The sequence below is a fragment of the Bombus vosnesenskii genome, unplaced genomic scaffold, assembly GCF_011952255.1.
Source record: "Bombus vosnesenskii isolate JDL3184/JDL3185 unplaced genomic scaffold, Bvos_JDL3184-5_v1.1 scf7180000013315, whole genome shotgun sequence".
Lineage (NCBI taxonomy): Eukaryota > Metazoa > Arthropoda > Insecta > Hymenoptera > Apidae > Bombus > Bombus vosnesenskii.
In genome coordinates, this window is record NW_022882961.1 from 1,779,955 (window position 1) to 1,803,975 (window position 24,021).

Sequence of the window (24,021 nt, forward strand, 5' to 3'; positions counted from 1 at the left end):
TATAATGGTAATTTAACTATTTGACTAAAACATGTGCTCGGTACATACGTGTTCGTCATGGATCATAGAGATCCTTCTTTTCAGAAAATTTTTCAATTATTATTTACGGGGAATATTAGATAAAAGGTGGGATATCAGAGAAAAAACGCTCGGTAATATCGAAAAATAAAGAGCATTCGGCAATAATTGGATATTAGATAAAGCGAAGGGTGTTCAGACAAAAGCATAGAAAAGCTGTTTTAAGCTACTTTACTTTGTGTCTTACCGAAAGTCTCGCTATATTCTCAAAATAAAAGAAACGACTATGAAACAGAGATAATGCCATATCATACTTTACAATGTTTTGGAAAAGGTTGTATACCTAAAGTTATGAAGTTAGATATGAAAAATCAAAAATAATGTTTCATTACGAAAAAGATAAAACAAAGAACAAAGAGAATAAAAATGATATTTCTGAAAGAGGAGATAGTTTTTACTAGATCGCTAGGGAGTTTCGTAAATTAAACGTGGCGGGTCTGCTGGTTGTTTTATGCTACAAATAGACACACCATCGTCGAATCCGGTGCGAACTATTTTCGAAACTTAGCCAAACGCGCCAACTTCGTGTCCGGCCGGCAGCTGTCGCAGTTCCAGTCACTCGAGCTCTCAAATTTTTCAACATATTTTCATAATTATTCGTTATAAATCTTGCAAAATCTCCAACCTATACTACCTCTAACGTACAGTATAAATTGATATTTGTATAAGGTAAAATACAAATAAAATACTAGAAAGAGTATCGTGCTAAAAATTCGAAGATGGAAAATCGAATTTTTCTTCGTCTTCGATTCGCGAAAGAAATTTTGTTGAATTTCATCATCGTGAAGAAGAACGAAGACAAGTGAATAAATGTAAAATTGTGATTTAATGGATCTCGCTACTATTTTAAACCAATGACTGAATGATTCCGATGATGGTGAGTGTACTAATTGTTTTTATTTCTCGTGGAATTTTCTGAAGCAGTCAAATATAGAAGAATAATACCTTTGGCAGCGGTGCGGATAGAAATTTATGACATAGATTTGGTTTATCTACCAGTTTTCCGGAGAACAAACGTGCATTATGTATTATCTAAACATTTTAGGTCAAAATATATTGGTAACCAGGCTGATTATATAAGCAGAGATAATGGTGTTTGTGGCATGAGAAAAATATTCGAGTCATAAGGAAGATTTAGATGTTACGTATTACGTGTTCTAGAGCTCTATGAAACTTTCTGGAAAATTTGTCAGTGTGATAGTAATGAAAACACGGTCTCTCCAAATTTATTATGCCCTAAATTCTAAATAGCTCGTAAATCCTAACTATTTAAAACTCCAATAAAAATGAATATCTATAATTATTATTTTAAAAATGCCTTTGAATATTAAAGAGATAAAGTTTTTTTGTTGTATAAAAACATGTTTTATTTAGGAAAAAGATGAAACTAATAAAGTTACTATGACCCTCGTATTATGTCCAAAGTAAAATATAAACAAACTAATCGCAGGTTTTGCCTAATGAAAATATAACAAAAGATCTTTGAAAAAATTGCATAACAAAGAATACCAAAATGATAATACTATTGGGTTGGCAACTAAGTGATTGCGGATTTTGTCATTAGGTGGTATAATATTAGAAAATGAAAAGTCAAATACAAAGTAACAATGTTCTCTAAATGTTTAATCGCAAATGTTATAAGTTGAAGGAGCAAAGATGTAATGTAGGAAGAAGGTAGCGGGGGATGGAAGATAATTAATTTCTGAACAAATACAACATAACGATGAAACGTTTAGAACGTGTCGAATATTTTCATGCCGGCGAAGAATTGCGAAAAGCCGGCTATTTTCTCAAAATTTGTTTATCCATCGAGCCAAGAAAAGCTTTGTTTTGGCAGCAATGCCCGCCCACGGCAAACGCTTGTTCTACCGAAGCTCTAGAAATCCAGATGTCGTCTCTATACCGATTCTTGAAGAGCGCCGTTCATATGAGCGGGAGAAAACGTATCTTCAAAATCAAACACAGTTATTAAACACCATGAAATGTTCATGTTGAGCAATCTTCATTACGTTATTAGAAAACTCGATAAGAAAGTAAGCATGAATTTGGAAATATTTTCTAAAGCTTTTTTATTTGTAGAACTTTCTTTTCATACTCACGTTTAAGTGTCTAAAGAAATTCTTGAACATGATAAGTTTTGAAAGAATTTTGAAATGTTACGTACAGACAAGCTTGTCTTTTTTTATTTAAAATATTTTTTATTTTTCCATATAATATTACTCTAATTCTATTCTAATGTTTTATATATTCTAACAGTTATATATATTAAAAATAAAGATAATATGGTGCGTCTTAAACATTAATGAACTATCATTGGTTAACTATACAATAGAATAAAAAGATTTTGATAAGGTTTCAACGCTGTTGAAAGCTGAGTTTGTAATAATGAGTCAGAATTGTAAATTGGCGAAGTGGATTCAGGCCTCGAACTTTATTATCCTTTACGTTTCCTGAGAAACTGTTATTGAAATTTGTTTCACCTTTTCATATCTTAACTCGATCGTTTAACCTAGTCTTCAGCTTTTCTTAGTGAATTGATAGCTTTTTAATCCTGATAAACTCTTACTACGTACAATCAATAGGAAGTGAATATTTCGCGCAAAAATTTCTCATCACAAATATTGAAATCTCAATTTCCGATGTATCTCAGTTTACTTCAACATTCTTATTTCTGTCAAATTATAAATCACATTACCTGTTAAGAAACACGAATGAGGGTAGTTCTAATTATTTATACAAATAAATTATGAATATAGAGAAATTTCATATAAATGTATCATAATTATTGATTGTCATTCCGTTAAGAGTGATAATATGCAAAATACAATTTTATGAATACCAACAAATATAAATGGAACGAATAATGCTTGCTCATAGATCCTACGGAATCGAAATAGGAGGAACAAATTTTCAAAATCAATCTCTTCCAAAACAAGATTTTATTTCTTAACAGTAAAGTTAATATAAAAATATCTTGTACAATATTTCCAATTAATTTCATCGCTACTAAAACACAGTGATCTAGACATGTTCATTAAAAATGTAATTAATATCGATGCAACAACAAACTTTCTCCGGAAACAAAAATTGGTTTAAAGAAAATATCGCTTTATATATATTTGCAATTTATTTTCTGCGTTACTATAACACAGCGATTGAATCAATCTCTCAGAAAATAGAAGTTCATCTAAAAATACTTCCTAATATAGTAATTCTCTGTAATCTCTATAGTAAACCTCTGACAAAGTTATCTACGTATTAGGTCGTCCGAAAAGTTTCTTTCGTTTTATAAGGAATCCATTTTGTTCTATCAAAATAAAGATCACAACGTTCGACAGATAAGGTTTCATGTTTGTATAAAAATGCATTGTTGTAAAAGATAGGTCTGTAAAAGAAAGACACTTCTCGGACAACCTAATACAATTCCACCAAGAACCTCTCACCAAATACATACAGACTTGAAACATTTGTAAAAATTATTTGATTCGAACCGAATCTCTATTGATCACTATTCCCCATAATTTCCACGCCTCTTGGTCATGGTGCTCATACTATTTCTACCTGTACGTATCTCAGAATTTCATGGGGGGCTTGTAAACTCGACAAGCGAGAGCTATACAGCCCCTTGCGTCACGCTGGATTATTTTCAGGCGTTTTTAAAACGCTTGACAGATTACATTGCAGCGTGAAGGAAACGTGCCGCGTCCTAATCAACGATTCGTCATCCTAGAGGCTGCGTATTTTCTTTCATGCGTGTGTTTTTTGCCTAGGGGGAAAAAGGCGTGTGTTGCGTCACGGTAGCCGTATCACGTTGGATGAAATCTGAGACACCGAAAAATTTATTTCTCTGTCAGTTGGTGGTTGCCACGAGATGAGTGAACTGCTAAGACGTCGGGGTTGAAATTGAATAGAAATGTTTAAAGTTAAAGCAACGCTAGGAAGACTTGGATAGGCTATTTTAAACAATACCTTTAAAAATCGATAAAAGCTATTATTTTTATTATTAGGTAAAATGGAAGAACTTGATGAACATGTAGAGTAACTGTTGTATTTTTGTTTAAATCACAACTCGCGTTTCGAACGTTTGGAAGGTAATTAACGTTAAAAAGAGCGAATTGCGCTATTTTAAAGTATATTCTGGGAAATCATCAAAAGTTATAATTTTTACTAACAGGTATCGTTGAAGAACTTGGTGGAAAAATAATACAAGTGTAGTTATTTTTCATATGGCATGATTTATATGTAGCATTATTTGTATAACATATTTCTAAGTAGTAAAGGATACAGATTTTCGAAATCAAACGAAATGAAACGTTCGTTTAAAACGAATGTTTGAGAGTAATTGTTCTATGTACAGAGACTATTTAGGCAGATTATCTTAAAAAATGCAAAAAAGCGTAATCGAAGAATCGAGTAGAAACGCGGCGTGAACGCATCTTTTGAAAGAAAAATAGTGGAAATATGTTTTTTCGTGATAACGATAACATCTAACGTTTTAATGTTTCAGAATAAACAGAAATATTTTTATAGAACACTAATTTATTCGTTGTCCTTGTAATTGAAATGTTTTCTCACTTGTATCAGTTTTCCCCTGACCTCTTCAGCCACTCCCGAGATTCTGTGTTTAAAAGACGAGTGTCTGTTTTGTGTTTTGTTTAAAATAACAGCAGATTGTACTTTTACGATTATTTTTAAGGCATGGCAAGAGCATGTTTAAAAAAAACACTAAAAAAAAGGAAAGTCTGGTTTTCTTAACGATGAGCTATTTTTGCAGCGATTAATTTAACTTGTAGTTATCGTGAGAATCGAGATATAGGAAAATTGTTTTTTAAGATCTTTTTATACAAAGATCGATGATACTTGACACGCAATTTGTATAAAGAACACTTTTTCGAAGAACTTGTCATCGCTAAAATATAGGAATTAGCGGAAAAATATATCGAAGCAAATGATAGAAGATTACCGGAAATCTCTTTCCTGGAAGATTTCAATTTAATTTTATCCAAACAATAAAAGTTTCTTCCACCAAGCATTAATTTACATTTTAAAATGCTCTTCATGTCGCTCTCAAAAACCTTATCAATCATCGACAACAAAAAATATACAACAAACATATATAACAAACGATGAAAAAGAGAGAAAAAAGAAACTTGGAGGAAATTTCTTCGAAAGAAAAATCATCGACGCCATAAGAAGAAATTCGTCAGAGGGCGACATTTTACCAAAGGCCAGCCTCTAACAACTATTCCAACTCTAGGAAACTACTCTCTTGCTACTTGGAAATTTTGAGAAACAAATTTCAAGTGGCTAAAACCACCAAGAAACCACCGAAACCACCCCAAAGAAGATGCTCGAAGCGGAGACATCCTACGAAAGCTGAACATGGACAGCGGTCTTGTCGCCACGTGACGACAGAATCTTGGTGGAAGCTCGTCTTGGCCAGTAGCTATTACAAAAGATTTAAATAGTCGCGCGCGCGACGGAGAAAGAAGGAGAGGGCTAACGGGCTTCAACAGCCATCCGCGAACTAGTTTTATCCGGAGGCTCAAAACGACAGGGATGTCTGCCTCTTTTCACCGAGACTTTCCATTTTTTCTCTGACGTCAGATCAGATACGTCCATTTTTCACATCAATATCGCGTGTCGTTTTATTCGAAAGTTCAATTTCCAAAGGATAGTTTGGCGAATGGATCGAATTTTAGCCAAGATTTTGTGTATCGAAGCTTACGTGCGCTGTTATCAAGTTACAGAGACATTTTGGCGAGAGTTAAAAACACTTGGACGAGGATTCAAGGAATTTTTGTTAATCGTTCATGAAAGTTGCACGATTGTTTCCACGATGTAATTGAAAATTGAAAATCGATCAGAGAGATTAGTTAGCGGTGAAGATTGTATCGATAGAACGTTGCTTTAATCGTGCTGATATAGTTTGCCAGTAGAAAGAAATGGAGAAATACTTCAACGAAAAAGAGAAATTAAACAGTGACTCACAGTTAATTATTGAAAGACGCGAATTGACTGCCAGTGAAAATTTCGTCGTGATGTGTTAATGCATTGAGACGATGCTTTTGTGAAGTTTAAGATGAATCGGAGAAATATTTTTGTGAGACGGTGATAGTGGTGATTATACTTAATCTTTGTGAACGTTATATTTCCTCTGTATATACTCTGTTTTTCGTCTTCTTGCGAGATATTCATATCTCTGTTGCATTTATTTTTTAACATAAAATTGATTTACTATACAGTATATGATATGGAATTTTTTGATCGATAGTCGATAGAAAATTGATCGCTTCTTTGCTTAGAGTGACTCGCTGATTTTGAAGATATTTTCTCCTTTTTTATTTTTATTTTCTTTTGAAATTTGCTTAGTACACACAGAACGCAATGGAGATGAAAATAGTAATAGATGATATACACGGCTATTTTTGGGAAATTTGTATATAATCTGTATTCTGTTTGAAAGTAAAGCTGCCTCGAACGATGCTTAATATCATTCAAACAAGATTCATGTGTTTTTCGAAACATTTACACTACCGGATGCAAGATTTTACTTCTGCTAAAATAATCTCGTGTAACAGCGTGTAAACACGTGATGTGATCTAATGTGATCCGAGAAATGATGTTTGGAAAGATACATATACTGATTGACGGAAATATTTCAAATCTTTCTCAGAATTATATAAGTTAAAAAGTTGTTGGTAAATTTTCCAAACCTCTTTCATAAATAATAATACGGGAAATGGTTCGTCTCTGTCGAAAGAACGAAGTTACAAGCTTTTAAACGTATAAATATTTGACATCCATATTAATAGATTTTCTTCTGTTATTCAATTTTTATGCCATTTATTTTTTCGTCGTTCATTGAATATTATCGTCGTTTTGCTAAAAGTTCGAAGTTTCTTACGTTAATTAGTAGTACGACCTGGCACAGCTTCTCAGAAATTTTCTATCCGAGGAAATCATAGCTCGAATATTCTAAGGATTAAGCGGTCGAAGAAGGCAAACAACAACGATAAATTAAAAGATTGGGTAGCTATTAAAAGCAATAAACACAAAAGAAAATTAATTCCATCGAAGAAGGAGGATAACAAAATTCGAAGCAAAGATACAATAACTATTAAAAGTAATACGGAAAATACTATACGTAAGAGAAAGAAGAGCAACAAGTCAAAGCAATATATTACGATAATTACTAGAAACAACGGAGAAAATAAATCAAAACTATCGGAGAAACGGAACAATAACAAAAGTGAAGCCAAAAATAGGATAACTATTAAGACTAATAAAGAAGATTAAACTACGAGAATAAGAAGGAAGGAGCAGATCTTATGGATCATCAGCCGCAACAAAAATTCAATTTCCACGTAACTCTATCATTGCTCCGTAACTCTGTAAGAAAAGATGCAGACAATCATCTGGAGGAAATAAAGAAAGGAAAAAAGAGCAGGAAAAAGTGAAAAGAAGAGGAGGTGTAACATCAAAGAACACGATCGAGGGATTTAGAACAAGGACGACGAGCGTCAGAAGATAGCTCTGTTTCGACGTCGTGTACGAGATGAATGGGTTGCACGTTGATCGAGATCCATCAGAGCGAACTTGCCAACTTCTTCGCGACGAGGAAAACTGACTTCGCGCGTTCTCCTCCCGAAATCAATGGTCGTGACGACGTCGTTCTTTTGGTTGTTTCGCACGGCTCGTCGAAGGGAGTTTATTTGTTGACGAAACGTTGCCTCGATTATTTAATGACTCTTCGAGAGGATAATTTGGAGGCGTTGGAATCGACGTATCTGTCGAGCGTAAATCAACGCTCGTAAATCGCTATAATTCGCCTGGTGGCCCTGGCGAACCGTTCGAACGAACGAGAAATTTGGAATGGAGAGATGGGCAAAGAGACACAATGCACCGAAGAGAAAGGGGAAGAAACAAAGGCGAAGAAAAAGGGAGTACGTGATATCTTTCTTTCGTTTTATATTACGCGAGGATAATCGTGCAACGTAATGGTTTTCGCGTTGAAAGTAGTGCTATTGCTATAATGGAAACGGCGGTAGTAGTATCATAAAGAGTTTCTATAATGAAGTTACTATTGGAATGGAATTGATGTAGAAGAGAATTTTTCTTTGTGGAAGAAAGTACGAGCAGATATTCCTTTATTTGACTTCTCTTTATTATTTCACTGAGAATTTTTTAATAGATAAAAATAGTATTTGTCTTGATAGACGTGGAAGATATGCGTTCCTTTACTTCGTATTTCCTCGTTTACTTCGTATTTCTTCAAAGTAAATGCAGTAGAAGTTAAATTTTAAATTAAAAGAAAAGGCAAGACAATCTTCTTGAGTTCAGAAAAGTAATCGTTGTAGATGATTCTGATCCTCCATGTTCGATAGTACTTCGTAATTACATATACGTATAGTAAGTAGCTACACTTGAATTTGAATGAACTCTTCAAGTGTTTCAGATCTTCTTCAAGCATGTCGTATAATTCGTTCTATCGTCAGCTTTCACACACCTTTCACCAATTAAATATCATATCTAATTAATTTGTTACGCATTCAATCGCATTCCTAATCATATTTACGTATCAAGTTTCCTTAATTAAGTGGCAAGCAATCGCAAACACGTACTTCCAATTAACCTTTCGATAACGTCAACGTGCTCTTATCGATCTGTATGCTTTATTCCTCAGAATATTTGCCACGATACCTTACAAACTATCATTCTTCTACTATCGATTAATACAATTTTCAATATACACAATTAGAATTGAATTTTTGGTAAAAATAAATATTTCTCTTTCCTACTGAAATATTTTTTCATGATAGTGATAATTCTTCGTATTAAATTTCTAGAAATATGTAGCGAAGTTCTTAGTATTTACTGAGAGACTAAGTTTCAACCAAATGAAATAAACATTTGCATCGTGATTCCACATCTCAGCTTCAGACTGAGCTTGAAACTTCAAACCACACTTTCCAGTAGATTTTAGTCTGTCGTAATTCCCATCCTCCCTAAGTATCTACACCTGTACACACACACACACACACATCCATAAATTCTCGTTGTATCCTTCGCTTTATCTTTCATTTCTATTAAAAATACTCCACGAACATTCCTTTCAATGTTATTAACCATCGCGAATTTCCACCGATAATCTCAAGGTCGAGCATTTCCTCGAAATGCCAAATAACTTGGCGCGATGCACAACTAAAATGGTCGAAATTAAATTTTACTATTCCCGGGGTTTCCTCTTCTCGAGCCCTGTGCCGCGTTTATCCACAGCGAAAGGGGCCGTGCGCTCATTTCGCCCGCGGCCCAAGTGGCGAAGAAAAAAAAACGAGAAAAATAGGAGGCGCAACGCGGAAAACCGTCTGAACTAATTTGGAAAAACCGGCGAGGATACGCTTGAAACTGCAAGGAACCAAAGCTTTCATGCTCGGTCTAACGGTGCCTCGCCTCGCAAAGACGTTTTATGGAAAAAGTTTTTAATATTCTCTCCTTCCATCCCTCGGATCTCTTTTCTTTTTTTTTTTTTTTTTTGTTCTCCTCTTTACCCTGTTACGTTGCTGGTGAACGGAAAAAGAAGAAGGAAAAAGGAAATGGAAGAAACGAAGACAGGATAATGACCACTGGGCACAGGTGTATATGATTCTCACTGATAGGATCCACGTACACCTTGCGCCTCATTTTCTAGTCTTCTATCTACCGATGAAAGAGAGGTATCAGTCGGTCGTAAACAGAAAAGAAATTTTCCGCTGAGAGAATGAAGAGTACAATCGAGAAAAGGAATTAGAGAGAAGAAGGGGATGAGAAAGTTTGTCAGCTCACGGGAATCATCGTTTGTTCCTCGATATTAAACTCGCCCATGCAGATTTTTACAACCCCTTTCACACGCCCTGGGATTCTTCCGCGTTGATGGATGTTTCGTGGATCCGTTTGTCTTGCTTCCTTTTCCACCGTACTTTGAATACTACGCTCCAGTGTTTGGATAGGCTGCCGTAAATTTGATATTTTTTTTTTTTGTTGGAGAGAGGAAACTCTTTGTTCTGTGTAATTCGAATATTCATAATGATCATCTTTTGGATTGTAAAAGTTATTCGTTTGTACAGTTTCGGGATAGAAAACGTTGTTTACTGAAACTGATGGTTGTAGTTGTATTAAATCTAGAGTCGGGTGAAGATTTAATTATAACAGTCTTTTGTTATAATTAAATAAATAGAAAATTGTAATCGATTTTTGGGGCAGAAGCTACCTTGTTATTACGTTTCAACAACATCCAAACGTAACTGTAAAATCTTTCTGTAGTAACGGCAGACGAGAGAATTCCACGAGCGAGTCACGTTGTAATTATATTAGAGTTTTAACGTAATTATCTGCAGTAATTAACGTTATTGTAACTTATTAAGCGCAAGTACCAATAGCAGTTTCCGCTGCGCTCTAGTTTCGCCTGCATTAAGGAAAATTTATTTCAGTTTAAGGAAAGAATTGCGCGATCCCCTTGAAAGCTGGATGAAGTTCTCTTTTCGAAAAAAACGCGCGGCTGAACTTTAATTTATCTGCCAATTTATTTCGAAGCAATTATTTAAATGAAATTAAAATTCTTCTTGTCTGTAAAAATCTAAAAAGCTTCTTGTTTGAGAAAAATGTTAGGACTCTTAAACTCTAGATAGACATTTCTATAATTAATTGAAGATTTTTAATTTAACTAATGTTCCTTCCTTCCTTCTTCTTCAGATAAGTGGACATACAACAATTTTTAAAAGAACAATATTTAATTCGAAGTATCAAGATTTACAACAATTATTCTTAGTATCTTTTTTACTTAGTACTTTTCTTAGCTTTTTCTCTTGTGTTAAGTAAAAGTTTCAAATTTAAATCGATCCATTTTGTTCTCTTTAGGTAGAACTCTGAAACTTTAGGAAAAATATTTCTCAAACTTAAAAACTTATTACATAGATGGGAAATAAATGATCGATTAAAACTATAGTGGCAATTGTTAATTACTCTTAATTACTTTTATATCACGACGCAGTTTTATTCATATTTACTTTTAAAAAAATTCTTCACTTAATAGAAGCATTTTCCAGTATGAACAATAGTGCTCGTCTTTGTAAATCATCTTTGTTCAGTCTAGAAAAACTAGTTGAAATGAAATACGAAGTTTCTCCACCTCTAGAAAACCGTTCGTTTATTCCCACCTAATCTGCTACTCAACATTTCTACGAATATAAATTCTGACCTGGACACGACACTGCCACAGTTCACCGAATTATTAATCTTCGTAACCTAGAAACTATCTCAATAAAATGAATTTCCTTCGCTATTTCTTTCCCTTTAAAAACACGAACAATACGTTTCTTTTAATATTCTCACAGTTGACGTTGCACGTGAGCAACATAGCGCTTCAACAAGTTATTAACCAAACGACAAATGTATTTGTTCGCGATAAAAATTGTTCCAATTTTGGCGTACTACATAAAACTTTTTCACTAAAATGTGAGAAAAAATCCCACATTCTAAAAAGATATCTTATCACAAGAAGAACAAATTTTCCTGTTAAACGATCTACAAGTTCATGTTTCAAACTGAAGCACTCAAAACACAGCTTACAAAAGAACAACAGCGGAATGTTTTAATAATGGTAACAAAAGAGGTCGTGAAAAGCGTAGAAAAAAGTTCCAGCGCAGGCACAGAGCAAATCCCGGTGTCGGAACATTCATATTCGCTGTTGAACGACGCCAAGCCGGTGCATCCTCGTTGCGAAAGCACGTGACTGCACCAGCAAAATTAGCATACGCGGCGAACGCGATCCGGCGCCGAGATCGTCAGAAAACTCGAGTTGACAACGCGACAATGAACCGTTCCCGAGAAGAAAAGCAAATCGTGATAAAACAAGCTGCAAACGTGCGCGATCCATGAGAAACGTTGTTTTCTTTTCGATCTATGACCGGTGGTACGTTGTTTGAACACGACTGATGCAAGACAGTGAGTAGAGTTTATGAATCTATCGATTGTTCGAGGCAAAAGTGACAAATCTATCGCTCTTCGTGCAAAAGTTCAAGTTTATTTTAGTTTAGAAGAGTTCGAGGTGGATATTCTCTGTTAGTGACGCATATGCTACGTCGATTATGCTCAGTTATTTAAGTAATGCTGTTGACATAATCGTTGGATTGTACTTTCTTTGAGTTTTAATACAATATAGTTTAGAAGATAATGTGTTTGAAGAAATATTGTTGCGTAAAATATGTATAATAGATAGACGTAGTAAATAGCAACGAATATGTTAATAGTAGTGCGAATTATCGCAAGAGTTTTCTGATACTTTACGGCTCTAAGTTTACGAAAAGTGTATTTTTTTTGTGGAATTGATAGCTCGCGGTATATAGTATATGGCGGTATAATTTTGATGGTATGATTTTAACTGAAGTTTACGTTTTCTCGTGGTGGAAAGATGACAGATGGTTTATATAGGTGAGTTTACAGAAAATAGCATAGAGTGGAATTTGCTGAAGTTTATAATGGCGTGCATTGTCATGAGATTTTTATTCGAATCTGCAGTTTGTCAAAGAGTGCGAACCTTGGAAAGATATTGAAAAGTTTTATATAACAAAATGTAAATGTGAAAGAAAGTGTCTTTTGTGTTAGCGAGAGAGTAACAACTGACATTGTGGTAAAGTTTTAATTCAAGACTTTAATTTCTATTGTTTTCGAAAGTTACGTGTTTTAAGAGAATATTGAGAAATCCTATAAGACATTAATGTGGAGAAAACAAACTTTCTTGACGTGGAGTTAACGACAGATTGCATAGTTATTACTAGTAATGATATTCATTCGAATCTTTATCCTACCGAAATTTATAAACCTTGACAAGAAGATCGAGAAATTTAATAAATAACTAACGAAGAGAAATGTCATCTTCTTGTTGTTGGTTCGATGATGGTGAAGATTTCATTGAACAATTTCATATTTTCTAAAGATCCTTACTCTTAAAAATAACAAACTCGTGGTCGAGATTTGCACTTGAAGTAGAAGTTACGTCAATGAAGATCTCATCTTATGTTTAATTTTGGAGCTTAGGAAACTTATGAAGTTGAACATGAGAAAATACGACGACCAGCGCGATTCGTGAGTCATTCTACTAAGAATTCTTCACATAAAAAAGCAAACAACAAGTCATACCCTTAGCTGGTATTTACATAACCAAACCATCATTTTCAGTTAGAATTTCAAATGACGTTAATGTTTGTTTAGAAAAGTTTGAAGTGGATGAAAACGATGTATGGTGTGAAACACGTGGATAAAGGCTTGTTTCTTCTCCTGAACCATATATATATATTTTATTTTATTTTATTTTATTTCATTTTATTTACCATACGCATATTTCAATTTTTCTTTCATACAAATTCTATATTTTAGTCGTCGTATAATTGTAGGATTAAAGTATTAGTTTAGGATTAAAGATGAAAACTTACATAACAATGCACCGCTTGAATTTAGAATTGCTGATGATGGATCACATTGTCAAAAATTTATTCGACGAGGATGCAAATTGGTTACTACCGTGTTTCAGAGTACTTGATTAGGTTTCGTTAATTGTCCTGCAGGAACTTCGCATAGAGGAGTTAGTAAATTAAAGGTCTTTGTAGTCCTCCGCGAGCAAAAGCACGACTGTAATCTTGCCGAGTGCGAGGGAGCGTAATGGTATTATAACACTGACTAATTTTATAGACAATGGTAATGGTTTTTCTCTGCTGACGTGATTACTCATTAAATTGCAGACGAGTCACGTATTTCACGTTTAATCGCGATTATTATTGTCGTACACCTACTATCGATAATTTCTGTCTGTCTTCTCTCAGATTAGACGAAGGTTTTTCATCTTAACGTTTGAACATTGTGCGCTCTGTTGGTAAATAGCCTCGTATATGAATAAACCTTTGTATGAATAATTCTTTAATTAATTTTAAGAAGGGAAATAACTGTTAACCCTGACTATAAGAAAATCGCATAAAATGAAGGATCATAAAGTAGTAAAAAAATATAGAAGAAAAACCAAACAACTAGTCGTTCGAAACTGATCTTTATGCAAATGTTTATCTTTACGAATACAATTAAAGAAATAAAGATTCGCTATATCTATTAAACATGAAAACGAGTATTCTCCCTCAAATATTTTACATATCTTTACAAATTATATACATTCAGTCAGCTTCTGTACAGTGATACTTTCAGTTTCGTAGAAATGCATAAAAACCCGCGGATCTAATTATTCGAGATCCATCAGAAAATGAAACAAAGTTAGAAACTTTGGGAAAGAACGAAACGCCGGTCTATAGAAATTTCCTAAAAGCGTAACTCGCGAACCAAATTCCGCGGGAACTACCTACCGGGAAAGTCAAACAAGCTTTGTGTCGTCATTTCGTCGTCTTTAAGAGCGCATTAATTACCCATTTGCCGACAAAAGCGGACAGAAATAACCAGCGACCCCAAAACCGCGCGTAATTTGCCGGCTCGTGGACGGAAAAATCGCCGAGGGCAAACGCGTTGTGCTATTTCCACGTGTGCTGTCGGTTTCTCGTTGCCGGTAGAAAACCCGTTGTCGGCTTTTGAAACGGCTTTGGAAACCTAACTCGGTCGCTCCACGGACTTGCAGCCTTCGGCTTGCTTGAATTGCGTTGCAATTCCACGCTGCGACGCAATCCTCTCGTCGTTCTTTTCAATTTGCATACGATCACGCCTCGACCGAGTAAAAATCGCGCAGAAACGTTGTCTCTGCCTGTTTTAGCTGAATTTTGAAGGTTTTCGTAGATTTGAAAGTGTACTGGCGTTAGAACGTTTGTGGTGTGTTTCTCATCGAATTTTCATGGAATTTTCTTTGATATCGTGTTTTATAGTATGTGGGGCGAGGAAGATTATATTCGTTTTATGTATCGTTGGTTTGCTAGGAAAGTGACGCAATGAGAAATTAAAGGAAAGATCTTTCAAACGAATGATTTGAGATAGAAGATTGTCAATTTCTCAATTATTTAACGATCTTTTTAAGTGATTGCAGCGTAGATTTATTCAGCTGCATTTGCAACTCGTCCCGTCTAATCACTGTCTTCGCAGTTGCATCCCATTTAGGTTAACGAATTGTAAATTCGTCTGACACTCGTAATGTACGCATAAGATAATTTCTACATGCTATCTCCGTGATAAATTAATGTTACAGAGCCGAGTTTGAATTTTAGATGAGATGGTTGTTGGTTTAGCGAATCGCAAGTTACATCTAAGGTTGACATACCCTTAGTTGGATTCACACTCTTGGTTTGCATACTCTGGACTGGTTTTGCACTCCCTTTGAGTTGAAACTCTGCATACGCATTTCGCCTGTCTTTCTCGCATTTCTATATCAATTTTAAAGAAGTTTCTCTAACTTCTTTTATCGTGTTAGTGACTATGAATGCAACCTTAGAATGTAATTCTGTGATTGAAAATATGAATTACAAGAATTAAGTACGAATAAAAATGAAATATAACGACTAATATGAAATTATATGCATCTTGTTGCGAACGAATAATACATTGCCAACCAAATGTCCAGAATCACTATGTGTTCCATAGGAGCCAAGAATTTGAAGAAAAATAAACTTCAACTTCAACTGTGCCATAACTTTTTTTATTCTACTGACTCATTGGCAGACGTTTCAAACTTAAGCGTGCAGAGTAAAATATTGCTATATAAAGCCATATTAAAACCTGTTTGGACCTATGGGATCCAACTATGGGGAACAGCGAGTAATTCCAACATAGAAATTCTTCAATGATTCCAATCAAAGACTCTAAGATCCTCAATAGATGCACCTTGGTATGTTGCCAACAAAACAATACATCGCGACCTTAAGATACCTATAGTTAAAGAAGAAATATCCAAATTCAGTAATGGATATAACATAAAAATTAACAACCATCAAAACCGACTAGTTACTCAATTACTTGACACGACGGATCAGATCCGCAAGCTAAAAAGACATTACTCTCTAGATTTAAAGATTAGATTCAGCTAGAATCAAACATACGATAATCATTTATTATTCACGTTATAGTACCACGCCAGAATAATTTACTTATAATTCTCGATGAGAATGGATTGTAAACTACTTCCAAATAAAAAAAATAATTTTTTTTAATCTTTTTCACAGTTAGGATAAATGAAATAGCGTAAGTGGATGACGTGGATACAAAGTGGAAGTTAGAAAAATTATTTCCTATGCAGATGTAGGCGGATGTTCAGAACGATAAAAATATGTACAGATGTAAACATACAACTAGATACAGTAATGAGTCACGTCGCTTGACCATTGTTAATTTTCAGAAATACATAAACTCTTTGTAAATCTTACAATAAAATAAGAACTCTATAAATAAACTCTTTCTAACAAGTTTTCTTAATGTTGCACGTATCTAAAACAGTAAATTTCTTCTTCCTTAACATGGTTTGTGATAGATGGTAGGTGAAAATTGAATAGATGCTAATATTTGCCCGTTAAATTGAAACTTCCAAGAAACCTAATACCTTCGAATCTAACCTCGTAAAGAATACATTTCCACTAAAATTATACATTTTCCTCGGTGTCTCTCGCCAGTGTAGCAGCCCACGTTTTCCGAAAATTCCAAAAATAGACGAAATTATCTGAAACGTAAAACTCGTGTATCCTCGGCGTTCGGCCCTCCCCGTGCTAGAACAAACTAACAAACATCGCTACGGCGGATTAAACGTGCTGGGTCAACGGTAATTTCGCCTTTTGACAAGTTTTCGCCTCTCGCGGTAGCGCGGCGGCGTTTCGTTATCGTCCAGAGAATGACCGCCATAAATTGCCCGAACTGCGAGACTCTCCTATTATCCCGTCGGCGCGCATTTAAAGTTCCCCGCCAAAGTTCCTGGTGAACTCGGAACCGACCATTATCGCTCCGCCATTATCATTATCATTATCATTGTTATTATAATTATCAGTACTATTATCGTTAATATTATTATCGTCTATTTCTTTTTCTTAAGATGCGCCGATGTTTATGGTAAATACGGAATTATCGTCAAATATTCGCCTTGTCCATCATGTATTTAAGAAATTTCGTACCAATGACCATGTGACCAAGAATAATGATTTTTATGCGCCGATGTGTCTCTATTTTGCGTAGAACGTTAGATGTGTTTTATCATTATCATTGCTTTTTATTTCTCTATTTTCATCTTTTGAAGGATGGATTTGTCCACTCCAAAATGTTTCGACCAAGTTAGGACGAGGCGTTGAATTTTCTTGTGTGTAGGGAAGGGTATTATTATTTGTTATTAGAGCTTTAGGTGTGTTTTATTGTTATTATCATCCCTATTTATACTTGTGTGCTTTTGAAGATTACATGACGTGTTCGTGTTCACCAGCTCGTATCTATATTCTCGTGTTATTGTCGTAGCGTTTTCTCGACTATTGCCGCTCTTTCGAATATCGTAGCTGATCGTACGTTTGAACGAAGGTGTGTCTTTATACCTAGTGTTTTAAAATAACTGGAGAAATTCTTTGTTCATGAATGATAAGTATGACGGATATAACCATCGGTAGTACTGTCACATTCTCTTATTTCCATTGGTGTGAATTTTTATTGCAAATGGAGTGTGCTTTTTCATGTTTTCTCGTTCCTTTTGCGCAACGCACGTATCATTTGGTACCGTAACGTCGACTACGCAGATTTTCTTTTCTCTTTTGTAATATAAATATATCCGGCCTGTTACATGTAACTGCATCTTATCGATGTGCATTGCTTTGTCCCAATCTAGTTTATAATTTCCATTTTCAACTATCTTTTGTAGTGTGTATTTGTGTTACTGTGATTATTATTACTTTACAACGAGAACTTGTAATACTGTATTATTGCATTATTACTTTACGAGAAGTTGCGATATTCGCATTTCGAAACCACAACAGAAACTTTGTCGAGTAAACGTCATGACCAGAAGTTCGAAGGGAGATCTATAGAGGAAGCTTCGTTCAAGGATTTTCAAGGGACCATCGAACTTACTGGGGCTAAATTATTTTGCCTGTCGCGGATTTGGATCTCCAACATTGCCGACTGACTTGTCGGACAAGGCCTGCGTATTCCACGTTTTCTACAAGCGTGGTCTTTGTCTTTATATGCGCACGTGTGTATACGTGTAGAAGGGTGTCTACATGTATATGTCGTGGTTGCAGGAAATTGGGTAATTTTGTTTCGAAAGTGGAGTTCCGTGAAAGAGGGAAGCCCAGTAGCAGGGTAGTTTGGCTTGGAGTAACTTGGACATTACATTGTTTTCTTTGGAATTGCGGTGGCTCGCTTTGAGCAGACACTGTCGAATGGCTTCAACACGTGGTTTGGATTTTTCAGCTGATTCTCTGATCACTTTGACGTTTTGAATTTGAAGTTTTCGCAGTTCTCACATTCTTTCGTTATTTCCTGATTATTTGCCAACTTTTATTTTACGATTCGACGTGTGGACTTTTAGATGTGATTCATAGCCTTTTCAGTTTCTAGTACTTTTTGAGATTTTCTGTGGCTTTTTCTGTGATTATTCTTTGAATTTCTTTGGACTTTTATTTCTGATTATCTTACGAATTTTTGTCCTGATTTTCTATCTTCCCTGATTTTTCTTTCGTTATGCTATTTGCCTCTTATCATCTTCCACTCTCTACCATTTCAATATCCTTTAACTTTCCACTGATCATTCTTCGAATCTTCAACGAGATATTAAGTTTACGTAGATTTAATTTTCTTTAATTATTCCTTAATTATTCTATATCAAATATATTTATTTAACACTTTCGCTACCATTGACGCATATGTTGCGTCATCATCGCTATATGGGTATTATTTAAATATGGGTTAGTACTGCTTTACATTTACGTGTTTCGATAGAACGACGCAGAAAGATAAAAAAGACAATGAACGATATATTTTAATAGTACTTGACATACCAACGAGAAAAATATGAAATTTCAGAAAAAACTTATTAAATATCTTTTCACTCGATTAATGAATAAAAATTACGTTCTTCTGTTCCATACAAAGCTTCATATACCAGTGCAACGAGTATTAAGAGTAGCAGTTTGCTCCAAGCACTGAGAAATCCCACGCTTATAGTCAATAATGAACATAGCGTGGCTCTACACGAACGTTTCTGTTTTTCCATGGACGTTTCTCGGAAGAAAGAAAAGAAAACGAACGCTACCAGCACAGATTGTCCACGATTCCACAGTAAAGATTAAAGATTCAATGAAAGCTTGTCGTCTCGACATTTTACAAATGCTTTCCGGGAACTACTCCTCCAACTTCTTCCAGTTAAAAATACCGACGTCGGTGATTATTCAAAAGCGGGCAAATGGGCATTTTGACATGGTCATGCTTGGGAACGACGTCATCCAGCGTTCTATGGAGCTCCATAACCGGGAATATAGGGTGACTCACTTAGACAACATCAATCTAATTTGCAAATTTGAAATCATAGATATAAAATACAAAAAGGGCAAAGTTGTGGTATAAGTAAAGCAGCGAGCTTTCTAACACTTTTTTTAAGCTTTCTAGCACTTTTTTAAACTGAGAAACAGGAAATTCAGATTGCAAAGATTATACAGAATCGTGGATTAAATAGAAAGCAAAATTGTAACATCTAAGTGACGAAGCAACTGATTTCTAGAAAATTGATATTCCCAGAGTCTGGCGAATTTTACATGAAGAAGAATTAAGTGCATAAGAGATGTAAATTTCGAGTAAAATCTTGGCTCGAAAATGGCAAATATTTAAATTTCTGGTGTCTCGAATATCTAAACATAGAGGAAAAATCAAGCGGAAATCCTGCAGAGAAATGATGTTTATGTTATTTTCTCTGTGCATCGTTAGAAGTGTAGTGACCACAATTGTTACCACTTTCGTGCTGTATAAATATACAACAATGATCATGTATAAGCTGACTCGAGAACAACATTTCTAAACATCCAGTTATTTTGTATACAGAAATATACCTACTACGATCAGCAAGAAATGAATGAAGATATAAATGGAAAAAAAGGAAGTATGAAAGTTGAAAAAAAAATTACAGAAAAGCGCAACTAATTAAAGTGGAATTTTTAAGGGAAGTTACTTAAATGTACGAAAACGTACGAATAAGGAAAAATACAAAAACTCTAGTTTGATAAAGAAATGATTAGATCGCCTTGAGAAAGAAAATGTTTAGAAAAGGGCAATAGATTAAAAGGAAATCAGAATATGTTCACTGCACATAGCTGAAACCAAAATTTTGACACTGTGGCAATATATATTGCATGAAGCTCGTCAGCCAAGATTTATCGATACCTACGTGATACCGCCTTTTCCTACAGGGACACCCTGTACGCTTGCTCCAACGATAATTTAGTGTCAAGAGAACTGTAGTGGTTGTAAAACTCGAGCGTGCAGCAATACCTCGAAGCCTGTCTGTTGCTTGAAACCATAAACAACGATCTCTTATTTCGACGACATTCGCTACGTCTGTGTTTTTCGCAGGTGTAACCGAACGTGCAATAAACTATATTCGACAAAAGAATATGATAGTCGAGCCGAGGAACTAGGATTTCTGCCCAAGACGCCATAACTTGTCTGAAAATTGTCGATTTACGCGACACGTTGATTCTTTCGAGTGTTGAATAGCAAACGAGGACAACCGGGGCTACCTTCTTCGCTTTCCAGATTGCAAATCTTGAAAAGTACGAAATGTCAATGCTTGCCGATTTTCTGATTTGCATATTAATTTTACATTTGTGAAAAATTCAGTATTAGAATTTTCCAATAAACTGAACGATAAATTCCGTGAAACTTCAATTCACAATATTATCGATTAACCTTGTATATCATTGCATTCATTATATTTTCTATTTTTCATGTAAAAAAAGGTACATTCCATAGAGAATAAAATAAAATAAAACAATGTCGTGACGATGAAGATTGTTTTTTGAAATTAACGTTTGCTTGTAATATTAAATGCTGCAATTTAGAGAAAGTTTTCCATAAAGTACTCGATAAAGAGTTTGACGAATAATCTAAAATAAAATAGAATAATGTGGTGACGATGAAGATTGTGTTTTGGAACTAACGCTTGCTTGTGATATTAAATTCTATAGTTTCGAGAAAGTTCAGGAAGCTGAACAAGGCTTCTCACTTTGAACACGCAAATTTCGAAAGTTCACGCTGCCCTGGACACGGTAAAATTTGAAGATAAGATCGATTTCTAAGTAATTCTACTTTGCACGACTACTTAACCGGTCCTTGCTTTGAAGTTAGAAACAGCCAGTGCTTCATCGAAGATCCATCCTCTTATAGCGAACTTAGCGGATTAGGAAACTTACGAAGATCCTGAAATATGACGCCGTGGGTGAGATGTAGATAGGAGCACTACTTTAGCCTTAGAATGGAGAAAATCCTGAAACGATCTATCGTAGAAAGCTAAAGTTAAATACATTAAATTACGACAATGAGCGTTGAAGTTAGATAACATTACCATATCCAAGGATTACCTAATTATTAGCCTGCTTTGCATTTGAAACAGGAAAATGTGCATAGACATTGGGGACTGTTGTAAATTTTCACTCATAATCCATTAGTTGCCACGATTAAACTGTGAATGTGCATGAAAATTCACATTTTTTTTTTTTTTAGTATAACGTAGGAAAGAAAATTCAAGAATAGATTTGTTTCTCCCATCAAATATCACAATGAGCTTTATTCTTTTTATTTGGATATTTTATTTAGATGAATTGGCTTTTCATTCGTTTCTTTACTTCCAAATTTCATATAAATTTGATTTGTTTCATTTAGACGTACTTATGTTTCATATTTGACGTTTATTTGTGTTTTAGTAATTATATTAGTACGGAAGCACATGGAATACTAACGCGACGATTTATAAAAATTATTTAATCACACAGAACTTGAAAATACGCTAAATTAAACGTACCAAGACTAAACGTATTTTAAAAGACGATGATATCAATTTTTTAAAGTAGGCGAGTCTTGGAAAATCCATTTGATAAAAAGAAAGGAATAAAATTCGCACGAACGTAGGTTAAAAATAGGTATAGAAATTCTAAAAGGCAGACGGAGATGCAGAGAACCAAAAGTACATTCGAATGTTTCTGAGTAATCTAAAAATGGAAAGAAACACTTCAGCCAGCGAGTTTCCACGAGGATTGACTTTAAGATGGCACGCAGGAAACGGGACGTCTCCGTGAACGTCGAAACAGGAAATATCGTCTGATTTATAAGCCCTGGGAGTAACCACCGACTACCTGGAACGTTCGTCATTCTGTCAATGGGACGGTTTCCCTGGGGCGATAGTCTTGCATACGCAACACCGTTAAAAATATAGAACCACTTACTCCATCATACCAACTTTGAAGAACACCTTCGGGAAGAATATGATGTTTCCACTATTTTCAATTAAAGGGTTTTGGAAATTCAGTATTAGACTGTGGATTTTTATGCAAATTTATATTTTTACGAACACGCGTAAAGAGGCAGAATCTAAACAGAGGTTCGTTTCGCCTATTAAAAATTACGACGAATGTTCTTTCGAATAGTTTACGTATCTTTGTATATATTTTATTTTAAACTTTGTATATTAAATTTTGCATAAATGCGTAACAACTCACAGTTTATGCATTATGTATAAATAACACTATTAAATCTCATTTATATTTGATTTTGTCAATTTTGGAAATAGGTAAATCACAGGAAAATATATCATTCTACCAATTTTAAAGGCACAGAGGATATTCTGATCCTTCTATTTTGAACTAAAAACTGCGAAATTTACGGGGATAGACATTTATAAATGAAAACTGTCGCATCGCATTTACTTGATTTTATCTACTTTGAAAATAAGTCACAGAAGAATATTCTGTTTCGTCTAATTTCACTTGCAAAGATTCGAGAACTACGAGAATAGATACGTATAAATTGAAAACGTCACGTTACTTGCTCCGTTCTGCCAATTTTACAAATACGTTCCAAAAAAAATCTTCTGTTCTTTCTATTTTGAAGTGAACAGTTTGAATAATTTTCGAGAACGAGTAGGATATAAATTGGAAATGTCAAATTCTCTCCGCTCTGCCAATATTGTACGTACGTTTTAGAGAAGAATATTCCATTTCTTCTATTTCAAACCGAAAATCCAGAAAACTCGATGAAAACAGGTATTCATTAATGTAGACAGACGTGAGTCTGAATCGAGGTAGAAATTATCTGCCGTACGCGAGATCTCTAAATTTTAATATAAAGTTCGTCAAAATACAATTAGTATGAAATTTTGCACCAGTCGTGTGTAGGTGATTTTAATTCTTCGTATAAAAATATAAATTTTCATCGAATTCGATAATCTCACGACTGATCAAATTTTAATGTAAATCTCCCTTATTTAATGTAAAACCGTGATCTCTAATTGTCAATTTGGAGTATGAGATACTTGACGGAATCGTTTGTTTCGATCACAGAATGGTTGAATTCAGAAAATAAATAAAATTGGACATATATATAGTTGTAGACTAGAATACGTTTGATCCGGAACAAGCATATTCTACTAACTTCGGAAAATTCTGCTCCTCTTATGAACCTCTAATTATTCTAACTCACATTGGCTATAGAAGTTACTATAGAAACTATCCTTCTTTTATGACATTAGACTTTAGAAAATTTGTTTAATCTCAACTTAATAAAATATTATAAATTGACCAACAAAGGACTTGTTTGATACTCCTAACGAAAACCTGAAACTTCAGGGTTTTCAAGATAGATTGCTTATAAAACTAGAGGACACACGTTATTTCACATAGGGTGTTTAACCAAAGCTGAAGAACCAAAAAGTATAAAGAAGAAAAATTTTGTAATAATTATATCAAAGTTCCCAAGAAA

At 34.6% G+C, this 24,021-nt stretch overlaps 2 protein-coding genes across 6 annotated transcripts in view; one reads left to right on the forward strand and one right to left on the reverse strand.

Annotated features, from left to right (window-relative positions):
- The window catches only part of LOC117235285 (tyrosine-protein kinase transmembrane receptor Ror), a 350,830-nt gene that overhangs the window by 223,594 nt on the left and 103,215 nt on the right, over window positions 1–24,021 (reverse strand). The window lies entirely within an intron of this gene.
- Window positions 1–24,021, forward strand: part of LOC117235286 — a 38,955-nt gene that overhangs the window by 2,273 nt on the left and 12,661 nt on the right. The window contains exon 1 of one of the 4 annotated variants that reach the window (XM_033497163.1): window positions 5,616–8,024. The exons of 2 other annotated variants lie outside the window; for them this stretch is intronic. In XM_033497163.1, the coding sequence (XP_033353054.1) occupies window positions 7,979–8,024 (46 nt within the window). In that variant the 5' untranslated portion in view covers window positions 5,616–7,978. Of the gene's footprint in view, window positions 1–5,615; window positions 8,025–11,808; window positions 12,061–24,021 lie in introns of those variants that run through there. One more of the 4 variants, XM_033497164.1, reaches the window with a different exon arrangement.